General features: G+C 42.0%; 2 protein-coding genes across 13 annotated transcripts in view; both read left to right on the forward strand.

The window, feature by feature from the left end:
* Positions 1-942: 942 nt before the first annotated feature.
* On the forward strand, positions 943-13,497 carry mlh1 (mutL homolog 1). 7 transcript variants are annotated; one of them, XM_087147858.1, is made up of 20 exons: positions 2,037-2,156; positions 2,938-2,986; positions 3,730-3,855; positions 4,728-4,818; positions 5,142-5,240; positions 5,386-5,459; positions 5,823-5,895; positions 6,085-6,219; positions 6,732-6,820; positions 7,225-7,337; positions 7,500-7,593; positions 8,029-8,182; positions 8,588-8,759; positions 8,863-8,989; positions 9,109-9,275; positions 9,923-10,095; positions 10,634-10,798; positions 11,373-11,465; positions 11,960-12,079; positions 12,437-13,497. In XM_087147858.1, the coding sequence occupies exons 3-20, from the start codon at positions 3,746-3,748 to the stop codon at positions 12,617-12,619; spliced, it is 2,232 nt and encodes a 743-aa protein (XP_087003984.1). In that variant the 5' UTR covers positions 2,037-2,156; positions 2,938-2,986; positions 3,730-3,745; the 3' UTR covers positions 12,620-13,497. The 7 variants fall into 7 exon arrangements, with proteins under 7 accessions (XP_022080122.2, XP_022080120.2, XP_022080119.2 ...); XM_022224430.2 differs by lacking the exons at positions 2,037-2,156; positions 2,938-2,986 and adding an exon at positions 943-1,040; XM_022224428.2 differs by lacking the exon at positions 2,938-2,986 and having other exon boundaries at positions 2,014-2,096.
* A 419-nt stretch (positions 13,498-13,916) lies between these two features.
* Positions 13,917-21,837, forward strand: part of LOC110973554 (succinyl-CoA:glutarate CoA-transferase-like) — a 29,191-nt gene continuing 21,270 nt past the window's right edge. For all 6 annotated transcript variants that reach the window (XM_087147867.1, XM_087147866.1, XM_087147865.1 and 3 more), the window contains exons 1-12: positions 13,917-14,079; positions 14,392-14,491; positions 14,988-15,061; positions 15,228-15,313; positions 15,909-15,959; positions 16,345-16,465; positions 16,696-16,787; positions 17,209-17,352; positions 17,690-17,785; positions 18,388-18,462; positions 18,861-18,958; positions 19,545-19,711. In XM_087147867.1, coding sequence (XP_087003993.1) covers positions 13,941-14,079; positions 14,392-14,491; positions 14,988-15,061; positions 15,228-15,313; positions 15,909-15,959; positions 16,345-16,465; positions 16,696-16,787; positions 17,209-17,352; positions 17,690-17,785; positions 18,388-18,462; positions 18,861-18,958; positions 19,545-19,711 — 1,243 coding nt within the window. In that variant the 5' untranslated portion in view covers positions 13,917-13,940. The remainder of the gene's footprint in view (positions 14,080-14,391; positions 14,492-14,987; positions 15,062-15,227; positions 15,314-15,908; positions 15,960-16,344; positions 16,466-16,695; positions 16,788-17,208; positions 17,353-17,689; positions 17,786-18,387; positions 18,463-18,860; positions 18,959-19,544; positions 19,712-21,837) is intronic.

Below are 21,837 nucleotides of genomic sequence, written 5' to 3' on the forward strand. Positions count from 1 at the left end.
GATATACATCAATGTCACGAACATTGACCTTTTACAGTGTCTAATGGTGTTATCCCCCACCTCACTTTTCAATTTTTTTGGCCTGGCAAGTCTTACACCTCCACCTTGCCCCATTCCCTCCCCCACCCCCAATACCGGCAAGATTTAGGCAGATGGAGGAATTCATCCATACAGGCCTTAACTGACTGTCCAAATAACGCAAATAGGTTGGTAATTTCGAACAACACAAATCAAATCATTTTAAAATAAAAATGTGGAATATTTCCTATTGGCTTAAACTTGGAGACGGTTTTGAAGCGTCGTATGTCTGCTCGCGAGCTCATTATTAATATTTTGTGATCCCACGGTTTCTTATTTTCTACAATAAGACGTGCCATAATCACGAGGGATCATAGAATTATTTATATAAATCCCGAATTTGGGATTGATAGTTTCCGGTTCTGAGTATTTCTTTCACAAAGAGCCCCACAATGCGGGCCTATTTTGGATAGAGGCAGGTCGCTACATTCATATGAGCGCATAGTTTTACTAGTATTAGGGGGGTATCTTCGGGAAAAGGCGAATAAAAAGTTCCTAAAATTGAAACGAAAAGTGATCGATCTGTCCATAATCAAAAAAATGAAGGCCAACTTCTTCGCGAGGTTCAAGAGTCAGCGCTATTTCGGTCTACGGGCGCGTATTTGGGACGGTAATGCAACCATAAGACTCAGTGGGTCCGAGTTGACTCAAGGTGGGTCTGAAATGGCGTGGGTCCAAGTTGGCGTGGGTCCGAGTTGGTTGTGGGTCCGAGATGGTTGTGGGTCCGAGTTAGTATTGGGTCCGAGTTGGCGTGGGTCTGAGTTGGTCCTGGGTCCGAGTTGGCATGGGTCCGAGTTGGAATGGGTCCGAGTTGGTTTGGGTCCGAGTTGACCTGATCCCCATGTATGTAGGCCTTTGCCTATAAACTGAGCAAGGAGGAGATTACCTCTTCAACTCCTGGAAGTCTTGTTGCAAGAAGGTGTGAAATTCTTACCAGTTTTGATAGCGGAAGACAAACATAGGTAAGCAAGGTCCTAAAAGTGAGGATTGCGTTCGTTTGTTTAAATTATTCGAACAAAATATGTTGGATATCATGCGAAAAGAACTACCGTTGCAACCCAGCAGTCATACGCAAAACTTACCCATGACGTGGCCGACTCGACTCGCTCGGAGTCTATCTTGACTTGCAGCTGGATGTGTATCAAGAAGAGGCCACAGATTCAACTTCTGTTGTCTAATCCACTAATTTTCTGCCAAATGTTCAGTAAGCGAGCTTCAGGAAAGAATTGAGCAATTTCGACGTCCGACCACTTGGCAAAGGGCGCGACGCCCCGATGATTTCTCATTGGGGGAATTCCCGGGACGGGCACTGTAAGATCTCTATTATACTGTCAGAACAATGAGATATATATATGCAACCTACGTATGAAGCCAAACCATATATATGGGCGGCCAAAAGAATCAAAATTAATCCAAAGTAAAATTAACACTGGAGCCGATAACAAAAAATAGTTCACAGAAATTAATATTAAACATCAAGAAACGTTTGAAAAAATTTCTAAAATAAATTGAGAAAGTAGTAAAGAACTAAACTAACAGAATAAATGTAATTTACAAACGTTTAACAAAAATCACTAGTAAAAAAGAAAATTTGACAACTACAAAACATATACATTGGACCCGGTATTTTTAACACGATTTGAGAGTACAGTGAACAATGGAAAAGTACAGAAACTTCCAAAACCAACGAACACACTAAGAAAAATGAATTTCAAAAGTTTCACACTGTGGTTGACAACAACATTTTTGTTTTAAAATGCACTTTTACTGCACAAGTATTCAAGAATAAGATAGTTCTATTTCTTATTGAGAGGAAAATATATTCTGTAGTCTTTTTGTGACTGAATGAAATGTTGGTGTTGTTTTATGAATTCTTTTATTTTGGAACATTTGGATGGCCATACTTTGTAGAAGCCTGACCCGCTCCACCACTTGCGACTTCAGTGACGTTCAACGCTAATTCCAAAAGATGGCGCTCTTCAATTTTGTGCTTGCTCGGCGCGAGATTTTGTTGCCAAGTACGTGGAGGCTAGTGCCCGGCTGTTGGCGGTGATTCGGTTTGAACGATTTATCAGCAGGTTTCAAAGCTTGATTTAGAAATAAAGATACAGTTATAATGTGTTATAATTAGCCTACTTTGTTACCGTCACGATCTCCTTTTTGGGCGGGGTAAAATTATTGAAAAATAAAAATAAGGCCTAGCTGCGGACGCCGGTAATAATTACATGTAGGCCTGTTACGCCCCAACTAGCATGAGTCCCAACAGTATAGTTGGGACAGTCCCCACTGTAGTGCTGCAGTTTGGCTGGCCCAACTAATGTTGACCAATGTCTGTGGGAAATGTCTCAACATTATCCAAGTCAATGTGTCTCACACTTGACACAATTCATCTAAAATGTGGCACTTCATCTAGCCCTATGACCAATGACATGACATTTGTAAACAATATGACTTTGGCACATGCTGGGCACATCATGCACACAGGACCTCTCTGTTGTAGTTGGCCGGCCCAACTGTAGCACTCTAGTTTGTACGGGCCCAACTACAGTTGGGACGGGCCCAACTATAGTTGGGACTGATGCTATAGTTGGGGCATAACAGGCCTATTTCGGGTAGCCCTATTCCCTACAGTGATCTATTTCAGGAAGCGAAAACATGTTCAGAAAAATTCAGTTTTGAAGGGGAGAGGCCAAGTTGTTTACTTGGAAAACACAATTTTTTCAGACCAGTCTCACAGCTTTAGGGTTTGTGCATGGGGTGTCAAGTGGCGTCGTATATGAAATAACGGAACTCTTTCCGCGGGCTTGCTTTGATTGTTTTTTAACAACATTTTTACCTGTTTCTGAATTTCCCCCTCAGCTCAATTGCAGAATACCCCGCCACCCCGCATAATCAACCTTATAGCCAGGTACAGGTCAAAGTGTCACACTCTTCTCAAGGGTTTTTCCCCTTGTACATATAACCCTCCTTTCATGCCTTTTGCTGTAACGGTCATGACAGGCATATGTCCCACATTTTACATCATTTGTCCCGAGTATAGCCTCACTGTAGGTCATGTAGGTCATTTAACTTATTTTGACTGATATGACAACTGTGTCAATATGTCTTTGCATATTATAGGAGGTTTATTAAAAGTTATAGTCATGTTTAAGCAGCGAAAGCATGGCAGAGGCAAACCACTGTAGTAAAAACCTTCCTGGGCTCAGGGAGGTTTGAAGCAAGTCAATCCTGGTTTCACAGTATGTGTTAGGTACGATCCTTCACTTTGCACCATTGCTTGGTCGATCTTACTGCGCGATTTGTCACTAATTCCTCCATCGACCAATTCCCTTTTGAGTAGCAGACGACTGTTTCAAAAAAGGAAAGTTAAGTTGGAGGATTAACCCATCCGATCGTGGAGAGTGATTGGGCAACTGTACAGATCAGCTGATTGTGCCAAAGTTATTGCTGGACAGACCCTCAGTAACATATCTAGTAATCTACCTTTTATAGGTCCCATCTTAATACAGGTGAATGTACGCACATGCGTTCACTCTAGCAAGAAGTCTCTAGCATTGGGATCATGAAGTGAGGTGACGAATCTCCCTAACCCTGTGCCATTACCCTAACACAGGATATTTCTAGCTATATTCATTTCCTGGTTATTTTCAGCTGACAGGACACCGCCATGGCTGCCAGATCCATCCAGAAACTAGACCAGGCTGTCGTGAACAGAATCGCGGCCGGCGAGGTCATCCAGCGGCCGGCCAATGCCCTGAAGGAGATGATCGAAAACGGGTGAGAGAAGCGAGCGAGCAGGTGGACTGGATGAATCTAGCCCAGACCGGGGCTCGGTTAAGAAAACAAGTGCTGCTAGGCAGATTTTTGTGCTAAGCAAAAATGGACACAGAGCTGGTCTCACGTCAGCAGCTTTGCATAGCTTTTTGGGAAGTAACCTGTTTCTGTTCAGCGTAATCTTTCTGTGCTTAAGCAAATTTCCATCAAGACCATGTTCTTTCGTTCCCAAGTTGCTTTAGTCAAATGAACATGTGAGTCAAACCAACTAAGACCAAGTCAGACTTTGAACCTGGGTTCAAGTTGGACCCACTTCAACTGAGAACTCAAATCAACATAGATTCAGATTTAACTTTGACTTTTGCCTACTTGAGATATGACCATCTTTCTGGCCCGACATGTACTGTTGAAGGACTCCATACTGGATAATCACAATTTCCGAGTGTCACAGACACCAACAACTTTAAGGAGGGATCCCTCTTAATTTTAAGGGAGTTAAAAGGCAGTTAAGGGCCAACGGAATGGGGAACAGGTTTGAAAAAGTAGAGTAAACTGGTTGGTGTCAATGACCCTCGATAATGTGACTGTCCAGTACAGACTTCTCCCCATATACTGATGCCCGCTAGGTCAAGGTGTAGGTTGAACTGGGTTTCCAGTTTGGTCGGATTCCAAGTCACTGTGGGTTAAGTTGGTCCAAATCTAGCAAGGTATAGGTCCAAGTTGGTTACAAATCAGTATCCTGTACAGTGACGATAAACTTGGATTGGATGACTTTCAACGCATAGAGATTTTATTGTGGTGTACACTTGATAAGAACTGTTCATTACTATTATTTTTGTTGGAAGTCCAACTGTAAGTGTGTGTTTTACGTCTAGCTTGGACGCACAGGCCACCAGCATACAGATTACCGTGAAGTCAGGCGGCCTCAAGCTCATGCAGATCCAAGATAATGGAACTGGAATACGGGTACGCTGTAAGACTAAAAATGACTATAACAACAGAGCATCAAACAATAAGCTTCCAAAGTCATTTTATTTTGGAGTAGTTTCACCCTGGGACCGAGGGGATTGCAAGAGTACCATTTCTGGCCCCCCTTCTTAAACTTGTCGGCGCTTACGAAATTTGGAAATTGAGGTGGAAAGCAGTATTCTTTCTGAGCTCTAGATTGAGTTGGGAACAGAGTTCAAGCTTGGATTTGGAAAGTGATTATTGCTGCCCGTGCTTGTTTGTGCACTGGACTCATCGTGGTTCACAACTGGAGTTTTTTGGCTCCCTTCGTTAAACTGTAGAAGGAAGACATGGAAATAGTGTGCGAACGCTTCACAACGAGTAAGTTGCGGCAGTTTGAGGATCTCAGCAACATCGCCACCTACGGCTTTCGTGGTGAGGTAAGCTCTGCAGTGACTCGTACGTAGCTTTGTAGAGCACAGTTTATGATGAGCCTTACTTTTCCTCTGGTTGCCTGATTGTGTATTCTATCATTTAATGTTTGCAAGATCTGTCGTGATTTTTTTTTTGTTGTTGGCTGTCCAGGCACTCGCGAGCATCAGTCATGTTGCCCACGTGACCATCACAACAAAAACAGAAGATTCAAAATGTGCCTACAAGTAAGAATTTATTTCCAATCACTTGGGTACATTCCTCTGACAAGAAATGTTTGTTCATACCTCCTGGCTCCAGCGCTGATAAAAGGCAGTAAATCACTGCTTTCCATCTCCAACGAACAGGTTTCTTCCTCCACAATCGATGCATAATTAGGTGTGCACGTATATGATGCTACCTTTTGTAAAATGACCACTTTAAATAAAAAATATCAGTTGTTTCTTCTGTGAATGCCAGTGTTAAAACAAGTTTCACAACTGGTCCATCAGAAAAGTTTGAAGTTTTCTTTGGACTATGTTGCAACAATGGCAGTCAGGTTACGTTAATTTCTTTTCAAGATTGATAACATCAGATGTTTGTTTTGACAGAGGTAGCTATGCCGACGGCAAGCTCAAAGCACCTGTCAAGCCGTGCGCAGGGAACAAGGGAACACAGATCGCTGTAAGTAGAGTAAATTTTCTTCATTCGATAATCAGACCAATGTTTTTCAAATTGTTGCAGAACAGAAATTGACACGATAGGAGGTCGCTTTAATGTTCAACTGATTAAATCCTTCTGATTTTGAAATAGACTTTCTAGAGTTTTACATGTGCTGGGTCCCTTTTTGGTTTGTTTGTTTTTTTTGGGCAGGTGGAAGATCTATTTTACAACATGGTCACAAGAAGGAGAGTGTTACGGAATGCAAGTGAAGAACACAACAAAATCGTAGAGGTTGTCAGCCGGTATGCCATCCACAACGCCGGCGTTGCATTCACGTTGAAGAAGGTGATTAGTCCTGTAGCATCTTCTAACTTTTACAACGGGTAGCTGAGTTTAAACGCTGATGTTGCATTCTACCCCTTCGCGACGGAGGACTGCTACCACCGCACCGTTGTGTGAGGATTAGTGCATACCACACATACAGTCTATTCACCATGCAGCTGCCGGTTCAATGTGGGCCTGCTGCTGGACAAAGCCCTCCATTCAGGGCATACCACAGCCCAGCAGTCGCGGTCAAAATAATCCCGCCGTGAAGGGGTTAAGAAGATTTGTAATTTCGTTGTGTATTGGGAAGATACTGCAGCAACATGTTGCCTCAATATGTTTACTGCAACAAAAGAGCCGAGGTTGTCAGCCGATGAGTAATTGGGCACATCTTGCATCGCAATTATGATCAAGGAGGAAAGGGGTCGTCTTCTGCAAAGAAAATCACAAGGTTTTAATCTGGCATATGCAGATAACCCAGGGAACGTTGAAATAAACGCAGCATATTTTGTTGCATTTGTTCTCTGTAATAGCAAGGGGAGAGTTCGGCAGACGTCAAGACGTTGCAGAGTGCATCGACCCTGGACAACATCAGGATCATCTACGGGCCGGCAGTTGCAAGGTACCAAATTTTTTCCCGTCCACTGTGCTTTTGTTTCGTTAATTTACAATTCGCCACTGTGGATTCCCCATTGCCCAAAGTCGCGTGAAAAAAGAAGGTAAGATTTTAAGTTGAAGTATTGACACCTTACATCTATATTTCCGAAGGAAACCCAAAATAGATTGCAAAATGAATTCCAGTTTCTTTGAAGTCGTTTCACTAGAGTTTTGAGAGTGCTTTTTCTTCTGAAAATATTTTTCTAGAATTGAGTGTTTACAGTTTATTCAGCAGGATAATTTGATTTTACTTTTTCCAAATCAAAGGACCACCTTGATGCTTACACTCGAGCCATCTGGCATTTTTTTTCTCCGACACGCTTCAGACGTGATCAAAATGTATTGCCTTTGTTTTTGTTGACTGCTCAGAGAAGTCTTAGAAATGGAGACGGAAAACAGCAAGCTTGCATTCAAGCTCCGAGGCTTCATCTCCAACGCCAACTACTCCGTCAAGAAATGCATCTTTCTCCTCTTCATCAACCGTGAGTTAGTGTTTTTACTTCGCCAGACATTGAGGCTGATAGTTCCACCTTCGGCATTTTTTTAGCTCGGACCTTAAGTCATAATGTCCATGAAACTGTCCAGGAAAAGTCTGAAGTGTTTTTTATTCAAAGCTGGATCCATTTTTGTCGCTTTTCCCACAGATCGACTGGTTGAATCTTCGAGTTTACGCAAGGCCATAGAGAGTGTTTACGCTACCTACCTGCCAAAGGGCACCCATCCGTTCCTGTACCTCAGGTGAGACAGTGAATCGTGTCAACTTTTTGACTAGCGTTATTTTATAGACTTTGAAATGAGTTAATTGAGTCATTTCTACAAGACCATTAATTTTGGATTGGGTTTTCAATCCCTACCTGATCCTGTGGGTTTTACCCAGAATATTCCTCTGGGGTTTTCCTCCCACCTCTAAAACTGTAGCTGCTTCTCATTGTCTCCTCTCTACAGGTCTCCTTAGATTTAAAGCTGCAGTGCCTAGGGCATTTCTGAGGAATCCTTGGTGTCATTACCAGCAATGCATATTAATAATAATGAAATAATTGACAAAATATTTGCCTTTCTAGTCACCTTTATTGCACATTGTCAACATCGACAGTGATCTTTCACATTTTTATGGCCAAGGCTGCGCTTTCACAAGGAGTCAAAAAGTTTGTTGAAACTATTTTGTGTGCGCAGCCTGGAGATTTCCCCCAACAACGTTGACGTGAACGTTCACCCCACCAAGCAAGAAGTTCACTTCCTTCATGAGGAGGCCATCATCGAGGACATCCAGCAAAGCATCGAGCAGAAACTCCTCGGCTGCAACTTCTCAAGGACTTACTTCACGCAGGTGGCACTGTGCTAAAAATTTATGACTCTGAAACTCTCCTTAATTAATTATTGGAATTAGTTGCACAACCCTCTGACCCGTCTTGATAAGGACATTTCTGGAACTCACCAGCTTGTTTACAAAGATTTGGTATGGTACATCTCTTCGGGGTGTGCACTTACCATGCACTTTCTGGGACAACCAACAGCTTGTGGCCCCCACATTAAGTGGAGTGCTTCCTTGCCAATTGTAACATAAAAAGGGAAAGGATGAGCACTGGGAAATGTGAAAACTTCATCTTGAGTTCGGCAGAAGGTCTGAATTGGTCCCGTAACAAGATGAAACGGAATCTACACCGTTCTGTCTTCTTGTTACAAGGTCATAGTTATCCTCATGAGTTACCGTCCCTGGTCCTTGCATCTTCAGGCACTCTTGCCCAGCGCGCCCATCCCCGTCACCGAAGTCACTCAGAAGTCCTCGGAGGCATCCTGCGCCGGCACAGCCTCTGCAACGGTCTATGCTCACCAGATGGTCCGAACGGACGACAGGGCCCAGAAACTGGAAGCGTTCCTACCGCGGATGAAGGCGCAGTCAGCAGGTGGGGATATGTGGCCTTTAATTAATTTTGTAACGGTGAAAGGCTGTAATAGGAAAAGCATACCAGACATCTCAGTTTGGATTTCATATTTCTACATTTACAGAGAAAATGGAGACAGACAAGCCACTTACTGGTAGTGAGAATACAGAACCAAGCACGAGTGCAAAGAACCAAACGGATGAACCAATGGAAATCGACGATGCAGACAAACCCTCAACATCTACCTCAAGGTACTGTCATATTTATACTTTTGTCCAATTGTGCAAATTTCTAGTTTAATCAAAATTCTGCTTTCTGGAAGTCCACTTTTTGTTTCGTAATTTGTCATGTTTTGTTGTTTTAACTAAAGCAGGGGACCTCCCACAGACCACGGTCCCAAAGAAGCCAGACATTCAACTACCTCAGGTCAAAGTTCACGGAAAGGTCGCCGTGGGGGTCAGGGCCACCACTACCGAGAAGTTCGCCTCACCAGCGTGTTGTCAATCCAACAGAAGATTGAAGACAACACACATCAAGGTAGCATTCAGTACTTGAAACTAAGTCCAGCCAAGAAGGGTTTTTACAAGGCACCCAAAGCAAGTTTGGCTTTTGGTGCGATGTATTAGTTCAAAAGGAACTCTTCAAAGAATGTTGCGCTGTTAATTGTTCAACTCGATAAGACCATTGTTCAGACTGAATGCTTAAGAGCAATCTGTGTCTCGGAACTTAAGTTTTTGCATATGTTCAGTACCACACAAGCTCTGAATGTCACTTAAAAAATTGTTGATTGTACTGTTATCCGTAAGCACGAAATTCAACTTCATATAAAAAAAGAATACTTTTTGATGTGTGGATGTTGACTCGGACTTGTGACAACTTGTGAAGGGATTTGTGACTGGACTTGTGACTGGACTTGTGAAGGGACTTGTGACTGGACTTGTGAAGGGACTTGTGACTGGCCTTGTGAAGGGACTTGTGACTGGACTTGTGAAGGGACTTGTGACTGGCCTTGTGAAGGGACTTGTGACTGGACTTGTGATTGGCCTTGTGAAGGGACTTGTGACGACTTGTGAAGGGATTTGTGACTGGACTTGTATTATATGAGGATTCATGATGGACTCGAATGCAACACTGAAAAGTAAACCGAAGGCTTTGGCTCTTAAAATCTCCTCATCTCCTTTCAGGCTTGAGAGAGGTATTTCATCACCACACCTTCATCGGCCTGATCAATGCCGAACACGCGCTCGTTCAGCACCAGACAAAGCTCTTCCTCCTCAACACCGTCAAGCTAAGCAGGGAACTGTTCTACCAACTTGTCATCTTTGACTTCGGCAATTTTGGCATCATGAGGCTGTCGGTGAGTCAACTTGGGGAAGGTTCTTGGATAATTTGCTTTAGTGGGCCTTGGTTTCTCTGTACGCCGTTGCTTCCTTTAACCGCGCAAAGCTGTAAAAGTTACAACCACCATGCCTTCAATTCCACATTCAAGCAAGAAGCTACTGCTTTGTTCTTTGTTTATGACTGGTTTAATATTCATGGCATCTATGCAAGTACATTCCCCCGCCACTTTAAGAGAGAGGTTTATTTTGGCCAACACTTGAACACTGTTTACCACTTGCCAAGATCCTTTGCATTTGAGCATAGCCAGATGAAAGTGACTTGTATGCACTGGCACTGGTGCTGTAACCTGCATGTCAGCTCAAAGGAACACCTCAGCATGTTAAAAAGCGCCCTCTCTCGCATGTTCACGGAGTGCTCAGAACAAGTTCCCCTCTTAACCACGGAGATATTTTTCATAAAGACTAAAAGATAGTCGTAGATGGACCCAACTCGGCCTTCTTTTTTGTGAATTGGTTTTAATTTTCATTTGTTTTGAATGGGGGGTTTCTCTGCAGACCCCGGCTTCCATCTACGACCTGGCGATGCTGGCCCTCGACTCGGAGGAGAGCGGCTGGACCGAGGAGGACGGCCCCAAGGAGCAGCTGGCCCAGTACGTGCTGCAACTGCTGCAGTCCAAGGCCGAGATGCTGGCTGATTACTTCTCCCTGCAGATTGACAAGGTAAAAAAAACAAGAGAAAGTGATGTCTGACTCGGTCAGGTGTGGCTCATCATGTGCCCATGCCCAAAGTGTTTCTTGGCGTAAGACAGCTGGAAATGCTTTCACTCGCTCATGTGGGATGCAAATCTCGTGATTTTTTTTTTCACAGGAAATTACAATATTAACCCTAACACTCCTCAGTCCTCCAACAGGTGAAGGATTGAGGAGTGTTAGGGTTAATGTCCTGAAACAGTTTTGAGGATGGTTCAGGTTTAGAAAGAGACAAATGGTAGTGACTTGGCTAGACATATGACCAGAAGGGGGATTCAAACCTCAGACCCTTCGATCACAAGTCAAAAATACTAACCATTGAAGTTTAATCTTTCCTCTTCCAAAAACTATTCTCAAACTAAACAGATACTTTTTGAGTAAATTCTTTTGTCAGAAGACAAGTTAGTTTAGAAATATCCAAGTATTAGCCATTTTGTTCATATATTCATTAGTTGTAGACCCAGTTTATGATATCGAAATGTACGTGACTTTAACACAAGAGGCTCCGAACTTTTAACTCTTAATCTTGACCTTTGCTTGACAGGAAGGTAACCTATGCACGATACCCTTGTTACTAGATGACTACATCCCAGCTCTAGAAAAGCTGCCGATGTTTGTACTCCGATTGGCCACAGAGGTGAGATTTGCAAACCTTCAATCATAAACGCTCTGTTTTGGCTGGTAATATATGTTTCCTTTTTGGTCAGTTAGTGGTCAGGTCGGTTATTCGGGTGATATTGCTCAGCCTGTTAAACCTTGTGGAGAAGGGGGCTTCTTTTCAGCATGTTGCAAGAGGAAGTACCGAAACGAGTCTAGGTCAAGATAATCTCAGTACCCTTCTCTGCTCGGACGAATCTCAAAACCTTTTTCTGTCTGTGGTACTCAGTGTTGGAAATGCTCAGAGCATTTGCTGTTTTATCTGATATGAAAGATTTAATACGAGCGATTCACAATAGTGCGCCATCAGGAGTTTGCAATGCATTGGCCAATCAGAACGCACAAAAGTTGTCGACCATTTCCAAACGCGCAGTGGGTCGACAAATTCCGTGCATTGTGATTGGCCAACGCGTTGCAAACTCTTGGTGGCGCACTATTGTGAAACGGCCGTATTGTCTCTTATTTATTGGACAGGTTGAGTGGGACACTGAGACAGAATGTTTCCAGACCTTTGCGAGAGAGTGTGGCCTCTTCTACGGCATCCACAAAAGCATTCATCTGGAGGAGAAAGACTCGAAAGACAAAGAAGAAAAGGTCAGAAAACTCTCAAAAGCTAGGAAATGTCTGAAGGTTGAACTTCCTTTTCTTGAAAATACACAGGGACTGATTTATGAGAAATGCGTAGATTTTGAGAAAATTGCCGTGATTGCTGCTTTGTATGGGAGAGTCGATTTAAAAGCATATCTTTGCTAGCTTAAAATGCTCAATAAAGAAGCTGTCGCAAAAACTTAAAAACCACAGAAGGTTGAGTCTAATATTTAGAGAAAATCTGTGAGACGCTTGTACATGAAAACAATTTGCTGGACTGTTCTGTTGATACAACATGATGGCAGCGTTTCAGTGGTCTTGGTTTGATGACAGCGTTATTCCTCCACTTTTTTCTCCACATAGGAATCTAGCGCCTCAACGAGCCAAGCATCTATGCCGTCCTACAAGTGGAAGTGGACGATTGAGCACGTGATCTATCCTGCCTTCAGGGCAGTACTGTTGCCTCCCAAGAGCTTTGCCCAGAATGCCAGCATCCTCCAAATCGCTAACCTGCCAGACTTGTACAAAGTGTTTGAGAGGTGCTGATCGCCGATCTCAAAAGAGCTTTCCCAAATCCTGCAAAAGAGAAACTGGTGCTGCCATAATTTGCTGAACCTGGTGATCCAAGATCACGTCTGATGTCAGTCTTCCGAGAGATATTTATAAAACGGCTACAGAAAAACATATTGTTGATATTTTTTAATAATTTTCGTAGTACTTCAGTGAGAGACCAACAAAGCAAAAAGACTGTTCTTCTAAAGAACATTTGAAAAAGTGTTCTAGCATGCCAGAGGGTTTTTTTTCAACATCGGAGGATTATCAAATTAATGCATGCTGTAATGTCCACTGAGGAATGTTGAAAGGTACTATTTTTTCATCTATGAATTACAATAATTGGTTTACCGGGTACGATATTGTCTTGCAAATGGTTTATTTGAACAGAATTGACTGTCAGTACCTAGAACTGATATGTATGTTTTCAGTGGAGTTGTACTCCACCGAGCTTAAGTGATGGCAAAACACCGCCCTCAATAGTGAATGTAAGGGGCAGATAGAATGGTTCACATGGAGTCACAGGCTTGCTATCCTGAGATGCTTTCAAGTCCCGACTGACAATGTTCTAAGCCTCATCAAAGGATCTTTAAGTACTTGACACATGTATTTAGGCAATTCTAGATGGAAGAATTGTTTTCCTCACTCTAATTTTATCGCAGTTCAACAATTATTCGTGCAAAACTGTCATGTATTCATTCAGGTTCATTCACCCCATGTACTTGGTAGAAGACTTTAAAAGTGTATTGTATTTATATAGTATGTTTTCTCATAAAAGTGTTTTTAAAAACCTTTAAATGTTCCATAGTGTACTTTTTCAAACATAATTGAGAAAGAATAAAGCTTTTGCCTTTTAGCTTGATTTCAAATAATTGCTTGGAAAATTTTGAACATTTTAATTTGAATGGATAAGACTCTGGTATTATTTTTTCAAATAAAATTTACTAGAATGAACGGTTCCCAAACCATCACTGAGTTTGAACTCTTAAGTTAGGGTTCCGAAGGGGACCCTAACTGAGACCAGGTCAAGGGTTTGTCTGCTTTATCTCGCAATGCTATTGGCTGATAGAGTTGGAACCCTGAACAAGCTGACCAATCACGTGTATTAAAGCCATTGTTGAAGGGTTGTATTCAACTCTGAATAGATTATCCGTTTGAAACGCACTTAAATTCCATTGAAAAGTGGGTTTTGTATCATACTAAGAGCTGGGATTATTTTGGCACTGAATTTATGTGTTATGGATAAAGTTCGTCAAGAAAGTGTACAATATTATGCAAATTTTGCACTTTGTGCCGGTTAAAAGGTCAAAGCAAGATGGCGGCCTCCATCGGAAAGTTGAAATCTGCTCACTTGCGTGGCTTGACGCGGTTTTTCAAAGGGCTCTTGAGGAACCAAGAGCTGCCGCCAATCCTTGGCGTGAAACTTTGTGCAAACACCATTTCTACTGCAGCTAGTAAGTTTTGGACGTCAAATTCATTGTAATTATCACACTAATTTGTTTTCCCGAAGTTGCGCAGCTTGATCGTGTCGTCTGCTGCGCTGCATGCATGCTCGCCTCGCTTTCGTTCATAATGGTGCGCGCATGCTGCTCCGGCTGCGTTCAGTGAACAGCTTTGCCACTGCACTGGACGCTGCTTGGGTTTGTGGAGTCAGATCTGTAGTATCAAGATATATTTTTGCCAGTCTTTATCGCAACTATGTAGAAGGCTTTTGTTCAGTCTCCTTCGTGTCCTTCATTATGTATCTGCCTTGTCTGCTCGTCTAGCCGAACATGCTGCCGATAAAAGTATCCCCAGAAAAAGGGGGTTACCAACAGTGACACCTTCATCACCGCTTGCAGGAATCAGAGTGCTTGATCTTACAAGGTAGGCTACAGTTGGCTCAGTTTACAACCTGGCTTTAATTCTTTTGTGCAGCTGTTTGAAAGTGAAACCTTCACTAGGCCCTATGTTATAATTTTATTTTTAAAGTTTTGAAGATTTTTGTGAGTTATCTGGTGTTTTTGAATTTTGACAAGGCAACATTTAGGCATAAGCCTAAGCCAATGTGATTTTTACTTTAAACGCTAAAGAGTATTGTTTTTATGTTAAGGCCTGGGCCCACACGAAAAAAATCTTTTGAATCTGAATATCTTGATGTGCCTAAATTTTTATTTTCCACTTTGTGAAGAGTTCCATACGGACATCACTAATTTTTCCATACAATGGTGTAAGCCTATTGGCCATCAGAAAATAAAAACGTCCTAAAAGACAGATTATGTCAACGTAAATGTCCCGCCTCTGTGCATGCCTTGAATGGCAAATTTAAAGGGCATTTTTATGAGCACAGATATTCATGTGCCGTTTACTTATTTTGTTACAGAGTGTTAGCGGGTCCATTCTGTACAATGATTCTCGGAGACCTTGGAGCAGATGTCATCAAAGTTGAACGGCCAGGTCGGTCTGAACATTTTTCAATGTACCACTCACTTCTGTGCCCTTCTCTTGGTTGAGGGACTTAAAGTTTCAGTGAATTGCAGATAAACAAATTTTGATTGGTTTGAGTGGATAAAATTGGACACAAATTGATTTGGAATTTGCTTTCACATTATAAATTTTGTAGGATCTGGAGATGACACAAGGCTCTGGGGTCCGCCGTTTGTCGGAGACCAGAGTTGCTACTTCTTGTCCATCAACAGGAACAAAAAGGTTAAAGCCCTCGATTGTTGAGACGTTGTTCGGAGAATTGAACTCAACAATTCCGTGTAGTGGTTCTTGATCTTTATCAACCAAAAAATCTCGGTCAGGATCGTGAGATATTGTATGTAGCTGACTAATAATTTTTCAGCTAGCTGTTAGATTCATTGTCCATGTGGAAAAGCCGTGAAATACTGACTTGATCTGAAAATTTGTGAATTCTAGGTTAAAAGTAATATATCATAATAATAACGGGGTTCTTTTATAAGTACTAAAGTGCTTTCTGTTATCATTACCCCCCTCCCTGGGCCCGTGAAACATTCCAAATGCCATCCCAGCTCCCTGGGGAGTATACAGCTCGATGCTGCTATTTCATCTCTAAGTGGCTAAATCAACCACAACAACCATTTCTGCCGTCACATTTCGTCCTGGGTGGAGAGAGGCAATGAGTGACAAAGTGCCTTGCCCAAGGGCACACACATCATGACTCCAGGCTGGATTTGAAAATGCAACCTGTGGCTTTACCCACTGACTGCAAACTCAATGCCTTTAACCACAAGGCCACGGGTCTATTTGTATCAGAGATGTTTGTGTTTACTTGTTTCAGAGTATTTGTGTCAATCTCAGACACCCTGAAGGGTTGCAGATAATCAAAAAGGTAAAGAGCTTTGTTCACTTTGTTTATCTAATACTTGTAAAAAATGTAAAAAAAATTTAAATTACTAACTTGATTAATGAAAAGGGGTGCGAAATGTAATAGCTTGGAGATCCCAGACTTTGGGGGTCAAGGGTCAATGTCAAAAAGGACATCAAATCCTGCAGTTTGGTGTATTTTCAAGCCCTAAAAAGACAAATCCAAGACTTCTTTTTTGTGGTTGTTTTGTCAGTGAAAATGAAGGTTTCCTCAACACCCCTCCCCCCGCCCCATGTGTGCACCCTTGATTCCAAAGTTTCAATTCTTATTTGTTCCCAACAAGGAGAATTCAGAAAAGGGAGCCCTATAAATAGAGTTCTTTTTCAATGGTTTTTCTTTTCCCCCCAAGATGGTCACCCATAGCGATGTTCTTGTGGAGAACTACCTCCCTGGTAAGTTGGACGAGCTAGGTCTTGGCTATGAGACGCTGAAGGAAATTTCCCCGCCCTTGATCTACTGCTCCATCACTGGTGAGTAGGAGTCTCTGTGCTTCTTGAAAGCGAGACACAACGTTTGGCTAAAGTTCCCACGGAGAACCAGTCACACACACAATCACATAACATTTTGGAATGCAAGGCGTTTTAACACAGAGGAATGATTTTATGATTTTATATGATTTTATGATTTTATATGATTTTATGATTTTATATGATTTTTATAATTTTATGTGATTTTTATGATTTTTATAATCATGTTTCAGGATATGGTTCAGATGGGCCCTATGCAAGCCGTGGAGGGTATGATGTTGTCGCAGCAGCAATGGGTGGTCTTATACACATCACAGGTCCCGAGGTAAGGGGAGCAGACACACATCACCGAGGGGGCTGTTTTCAAGGCCTATAGGCCATATTTGCATACCAGGAGAAATCTTGTGTCCACATTGACAGGGAGCCAGTTTAGTATCCAAGGCCATTTGGGAACAGGGACAATGCTCATGAGGTCTGCCCTATCACCACGGCCATATGCCGACTGGCACATGTGCTGTGTTCTTGATTGGCCTGACCTTTGTAAAATTCCGAAGTGGCTCATTGACATAGCCAAAGCAACTGGAAGTCTGTTGCCAACATGGCCAAAATATAGGCATAGCACTCACTGATAACCATGTAAATATGCAAGGATGTAAGTTTAGAAGATAAAGCCGCTTTACACCCGCACAATGAAACCCAGGGAGGATGGGCGTGGCTGTGATTTGCTCGTCATTTTTTGTGCACAGGATGGCGAGCCAGTCAGGGTGGGCGTGGCTATGACTGATCTGTCGACAGGCCTCTTTGCTTACGGTGCCATCTTGGCTGCTCTCTTACACCGCGAGAGGACGGGGCTGGGCCAGAAGATTGACTGCAACCTGCTGTCAACGCAGGTACAAAGTTTTACTGTCTCTTATAGAAAGACGTGTCTTTGTCAAGGAATGTGAAAATTCCTGTTTGCCCAGGCTCCCTTATCGGACTATTAACACCCTTTGTTTGTCCACTTGATTTTACTATGCCCAGTTGGAAGATACAGTTTATTACAGTGAATGAGATTTTTTTTAATAATAATTTTTGTAAAAATAGCTAAATCATTCCTTAAGTGTTTGTTGTTCATAGCTGAAGTGTTTTCATGTGGTGATGGATACGGTGTCGGCATTTATGGCTCTTCACTTATTTTTGGGGGGTTTAAAATTTCCTCTGTCTGTTTCTTCTGTTTTCTGTCCACAGGTGGCCATAATGTCTCACATTGGAGCCAATTACCTGATGGCAGGCATGGAGGCCAAACGATGGGGTACCGGCCACGGTAGCATCGTTCCCTATCAGGTATCAGCCTGGTGCATAATATTCCAATTTGTCATTGAAGCTGGGCTATGGAATATCGGAGTGTGATGTCATTTGTACCAGTAATTGCAGTGCAGACGAATGGAGTACACGCGATCGTTGGTTCACATGCTAGATTCTTGCGCTAATGCCTTTTCCGCGCATAACTGTGCCTGTGACGTATTCACTTCAGTACTCTCTACTTACCTCAGTTCTGTAAACTCTTTCAAACCTTTGATGGATGGTAAGAGATTCTCTTAAAAATGTCCTGACGATTCCCCCCCTCCTGAAAAAAAGCTTAATGCATCTCTTTACGTTGTTTCATAATCAAAGTGACCGTAGTTGACTTGTATTATACACTTGATATATTGACTTGTAATATTGGTAATCAGCTGATATCTCGACAGGTGCCCAAAAGAGATTGAGAACCAGTGTACTTGTTTGTTAGCCATTGTGAGGATTTGAAAGCTACGATATTAATTCTGTTGGACAGTGGCTAAGTGATAACGGTTATTAAATGCATAGCGTGCAGTGTTATTCTGGACTTCGTGGTTGAATGTTGTTCCACAAACATGCAGTTGCAAATGTTTGATCTCGTCTCCTAGGCATTCAAGACGTCTGACGGCCGGCTTCTGATCGTCGGAGCGGGTAACAACGAGCACTTCAAGACCCTGTGCAAGGTATTTGATTATCTGACTTCTTTTTTTTGGTCAAGTTTGTTCCCAGAGATTTTCTTTCACCAGTGACAATATTTACAGTGGCTCGTGTTTTGGGCTGAAAGTCAAGCCTTGATTGAAATGGGCTTTGCAGATGTCAACGTTGACTCAGAAGACACAGTGATAAAGCGTGCCGCGTTTCATCTGCAGTATGTGAAGTTTGGATCTACTAAAGTTTTCCTTGAATAAATATAAATTATGGTTTTACTGTAACTGAAGTATTACGTCTGGGATTATATTTATTCCTTAAAGTTTGACAAAACAACTGTCTTGAAGACCAGATTTAGGTGAAAATAATTTGCTCTGCGAATTGTAAGTGTTTTTGTGGCTCATCTTTGGGATTTTTTCGTTTTTTCCCTCAGGTCTTAGAAATGGAAGAACTTGTTACAGATGAGCGATACACATCCAACGAACTCCGGGTCATCAATAGAGACTCCTTGATAACAAAACTCTCTGCCAGGTAGTTTGAGTATACTTGATTGAGGGCAGTGTTTAGTGAAAAGTTAAGGCATACACAGAAGTACATTTTGATTTACTGACCTGTTTCAATGAAAATGACATTTTTGGTTCTTTTTAGGAAGAAGCTTTAACTCTGTGAGGTTTACATTTACTTGAATAAAAGTGCGTCAGTGTCTACGGTCTGGATCCCTGCGTGACATTTGTGACAGAGCTCCCTCGTTAACCAAAATGCACCAGCCTTTCTTATGCACATATAGTACATGGGAATTCCAAAAGTGCTTGTCTGGAATGCTAGGAAAAAAGTATATTTCTTTTGGCTGTTTTCTTGTGCAGATAAGCTTAGTTTTGGATGAGATTATCTTTCTCACTACAAACCAAGAAAAAAAATTGTAATTTGAAAGTTTCGAATTGGAACTATTTCTTGAATTGATGTAAAATGTCTTGCTGGGAATACAAGCACTGTGGTTTCCTGTGGCCGCTGATTCAAACCGCACTGTGCAAGACGGGCCCGGAGCACATAAATCAGACTCAGTTTTGTTGTTTTGTGTCTGATCGTTTCACCATTTCACGATCATTTCCATACCCAGATTCCAAGAGAAGGAGCTATCCGACTGGGTGGCCGCATTCGAGGAGACCTGTCTCCCCTTTGGTCCGGTCCAGTCCCTCCAGCAGGTCTTCCAGGACCCCCAGGTCATCCACAACAAAATGATTCAAGAGTTCAACCATCCTACTGTCGGAAACGTCCGAGTGCCAGGTAAGAACAGCGTATGTCTTCTCCATCTGCTTTTTAATACACCATCACTTACCAATTTGTATTAGGGCTGTCGCTGTGAAGAAATGCCAGTTGACCACAACTGATAGCCAACGATATTTCTGAAAGTCAGTTCTGGGTGATGTTAGTCATATTACAAGTGTGCATGTATATATTATTATGAAAGCTGACATATTTGCAGAAATTTGTGGCAGTTGCCAATATTGTTTTTTTCCTTTTCTGTTGATAATGACTTGGTTTTGCCAAAAGAGACCAATATATCGGAGGACACCATCTCAGTTAATACCCTCCTTGTATTCATGCTGTGCTCTTTTGGCGTCACTTCTGAAGCAATTTGTTTCGAACCTTCCTGGACCATTGCTCTCACACTGCCAATGAAAATAAAGTTCAGTGGTTTCGGTTTCCAGAAATGCTTACAAAATGTAGCTGGCATCATTTCCTTGGTTTTTATAGGCTGCTGGTTTTAGTATTTCCTGCTCAGAATAGGTACAGGTCTGTGGATAGATTTAGGGATATATCGAGTCTTACAGTAGTCTTACAAAACCAAAGTTTTGGGTTTTGCTGGTTGGTTTAAGCCCTTTTACAAGTTCAGTCACAAGTGCCTTTACAAGTCCAGTCACAAGTCCCTTCGCAAGTCCAGTCACAAGTCCCTTCACAAGTCCAGTCACAAGTCCCTTCAAAAGACCAGTCATCAGAACATGGTGAACAATGGCAAAAGAGTGCTTTTGTCACAGCTAATTTGACTAGCTTGTGAATTGGCTTAAGACTGAATGACTTGTGATGGACTTACAGGGACTTGCAAGGACTTGTGATGGACTTACAGGGACTTGCAAGGACTTGTGATGGACTCGAATACAACACTGATTGAAGTCTAAGTCTAATTCATTGTATTTATGTTTTTTTAATGTAAAATTTAGCTTTTTTGCTTTTAAACCGTGATGATAATAATGAACCAAACCAAGTCCTACAAGTGGTTCCAAGGCCAAAGACATGAAGTTAAACCAAAAGGCTAGGTGTTTCTAAAATGGTTGTGATTCAATTTGAAATGAGGAAATCCAAACAGGAATGAGAACGCACACCTAACTCCGACTCAGGCCTGAAACTAAAAGCAGAACCACGTGCCCAGTTTAATATCCTCAACATTGATTTTTGTAGGGCCCTGTCGTAAATTTGAACAAGCCATTGAGCACATAAATGTCTTCTGCTGCAATGTTTAAATTACACAAAAAACAATTAGGTCCCTCAGAGCAAACAGGATGGGCAGGTGTACACAAAATCTGGGTCATGTGCTCAGCCCTTTTTTTTTTTTTTAGATGTAGCTGAGTGGAGAGTTGGAATAGTTGGAGGCCAGTGTATCCGAAAAAAAGAAATATTGATTCTCCGTCAGGCCTCTTAGTTGTGGGTTGTTATGTAAACAGAGTGCTTTTAAAGTCTTCATGTCCACGCATGCAGGCATTAGGAATGGGTGTGAGTGTATTCTGCATTTAGAACATTTGAACGGTTTTGTTGGCAGGATGAAAATTTCAATATTAGACATTCAACATGTTCCACTCCCCCCCCCCGATTCAACCCTTTTTAGCCCTCATTTTAAGGATTAACGTTGAACAATTTAAAATCACATCTTTTTGTCTTGCATGTGGTGTGCCAGTTGTTTCTTTTGAGACCTTAATCTAGAGTTGAACTTCGAAAGCGATATGAATTTGGGTACTCAAGATTTGACTTTGAGAATCTTCGGCTAGTATCAACTTAGTAACAATGCCACCAAGTCCAAATGCAGAATTACACCAGACCTTTTCCTAGCGTAATGCAACCTTGATTAAAAAGGGACGTTGAAATTGATTAAAGAAGGAATGACTTTTGAATACAAAGAACATCCCATTCTTATTTATATCTGTAGCCGTCCTTGGCTTTGAAAAGCATAGTGAAATCTGGACCGTACAAGTATTGCTGTATTTCCTAATTGCTCTCTGGTCATGTGTGGTGCACCCTAATCAAATATCAACTGATATGCAGGTATACAGTGTTGAAGTCAGCAACCTTTCTGAGTTGTTAACTTGATTGCTGTCTGGCTTTGAAAACAAGACAGAAGGTTTTTCCTGCTTCTTGGA

This window comes from Acanthaster planci, linkage group LG17, assembly GCF_054643075.1.
Source record: "Acanthaster planci isolate LZ-2023a linkage group LG17, COTS_SCS, whole genome shotgun sequence".
NCBI classification, from domain to species: Eukaryota; Metazoa; Echinodermata; class Asteroidea; order Valvatida; family Acanthasteridae; genus Acanthaster; species Acanthaster planci.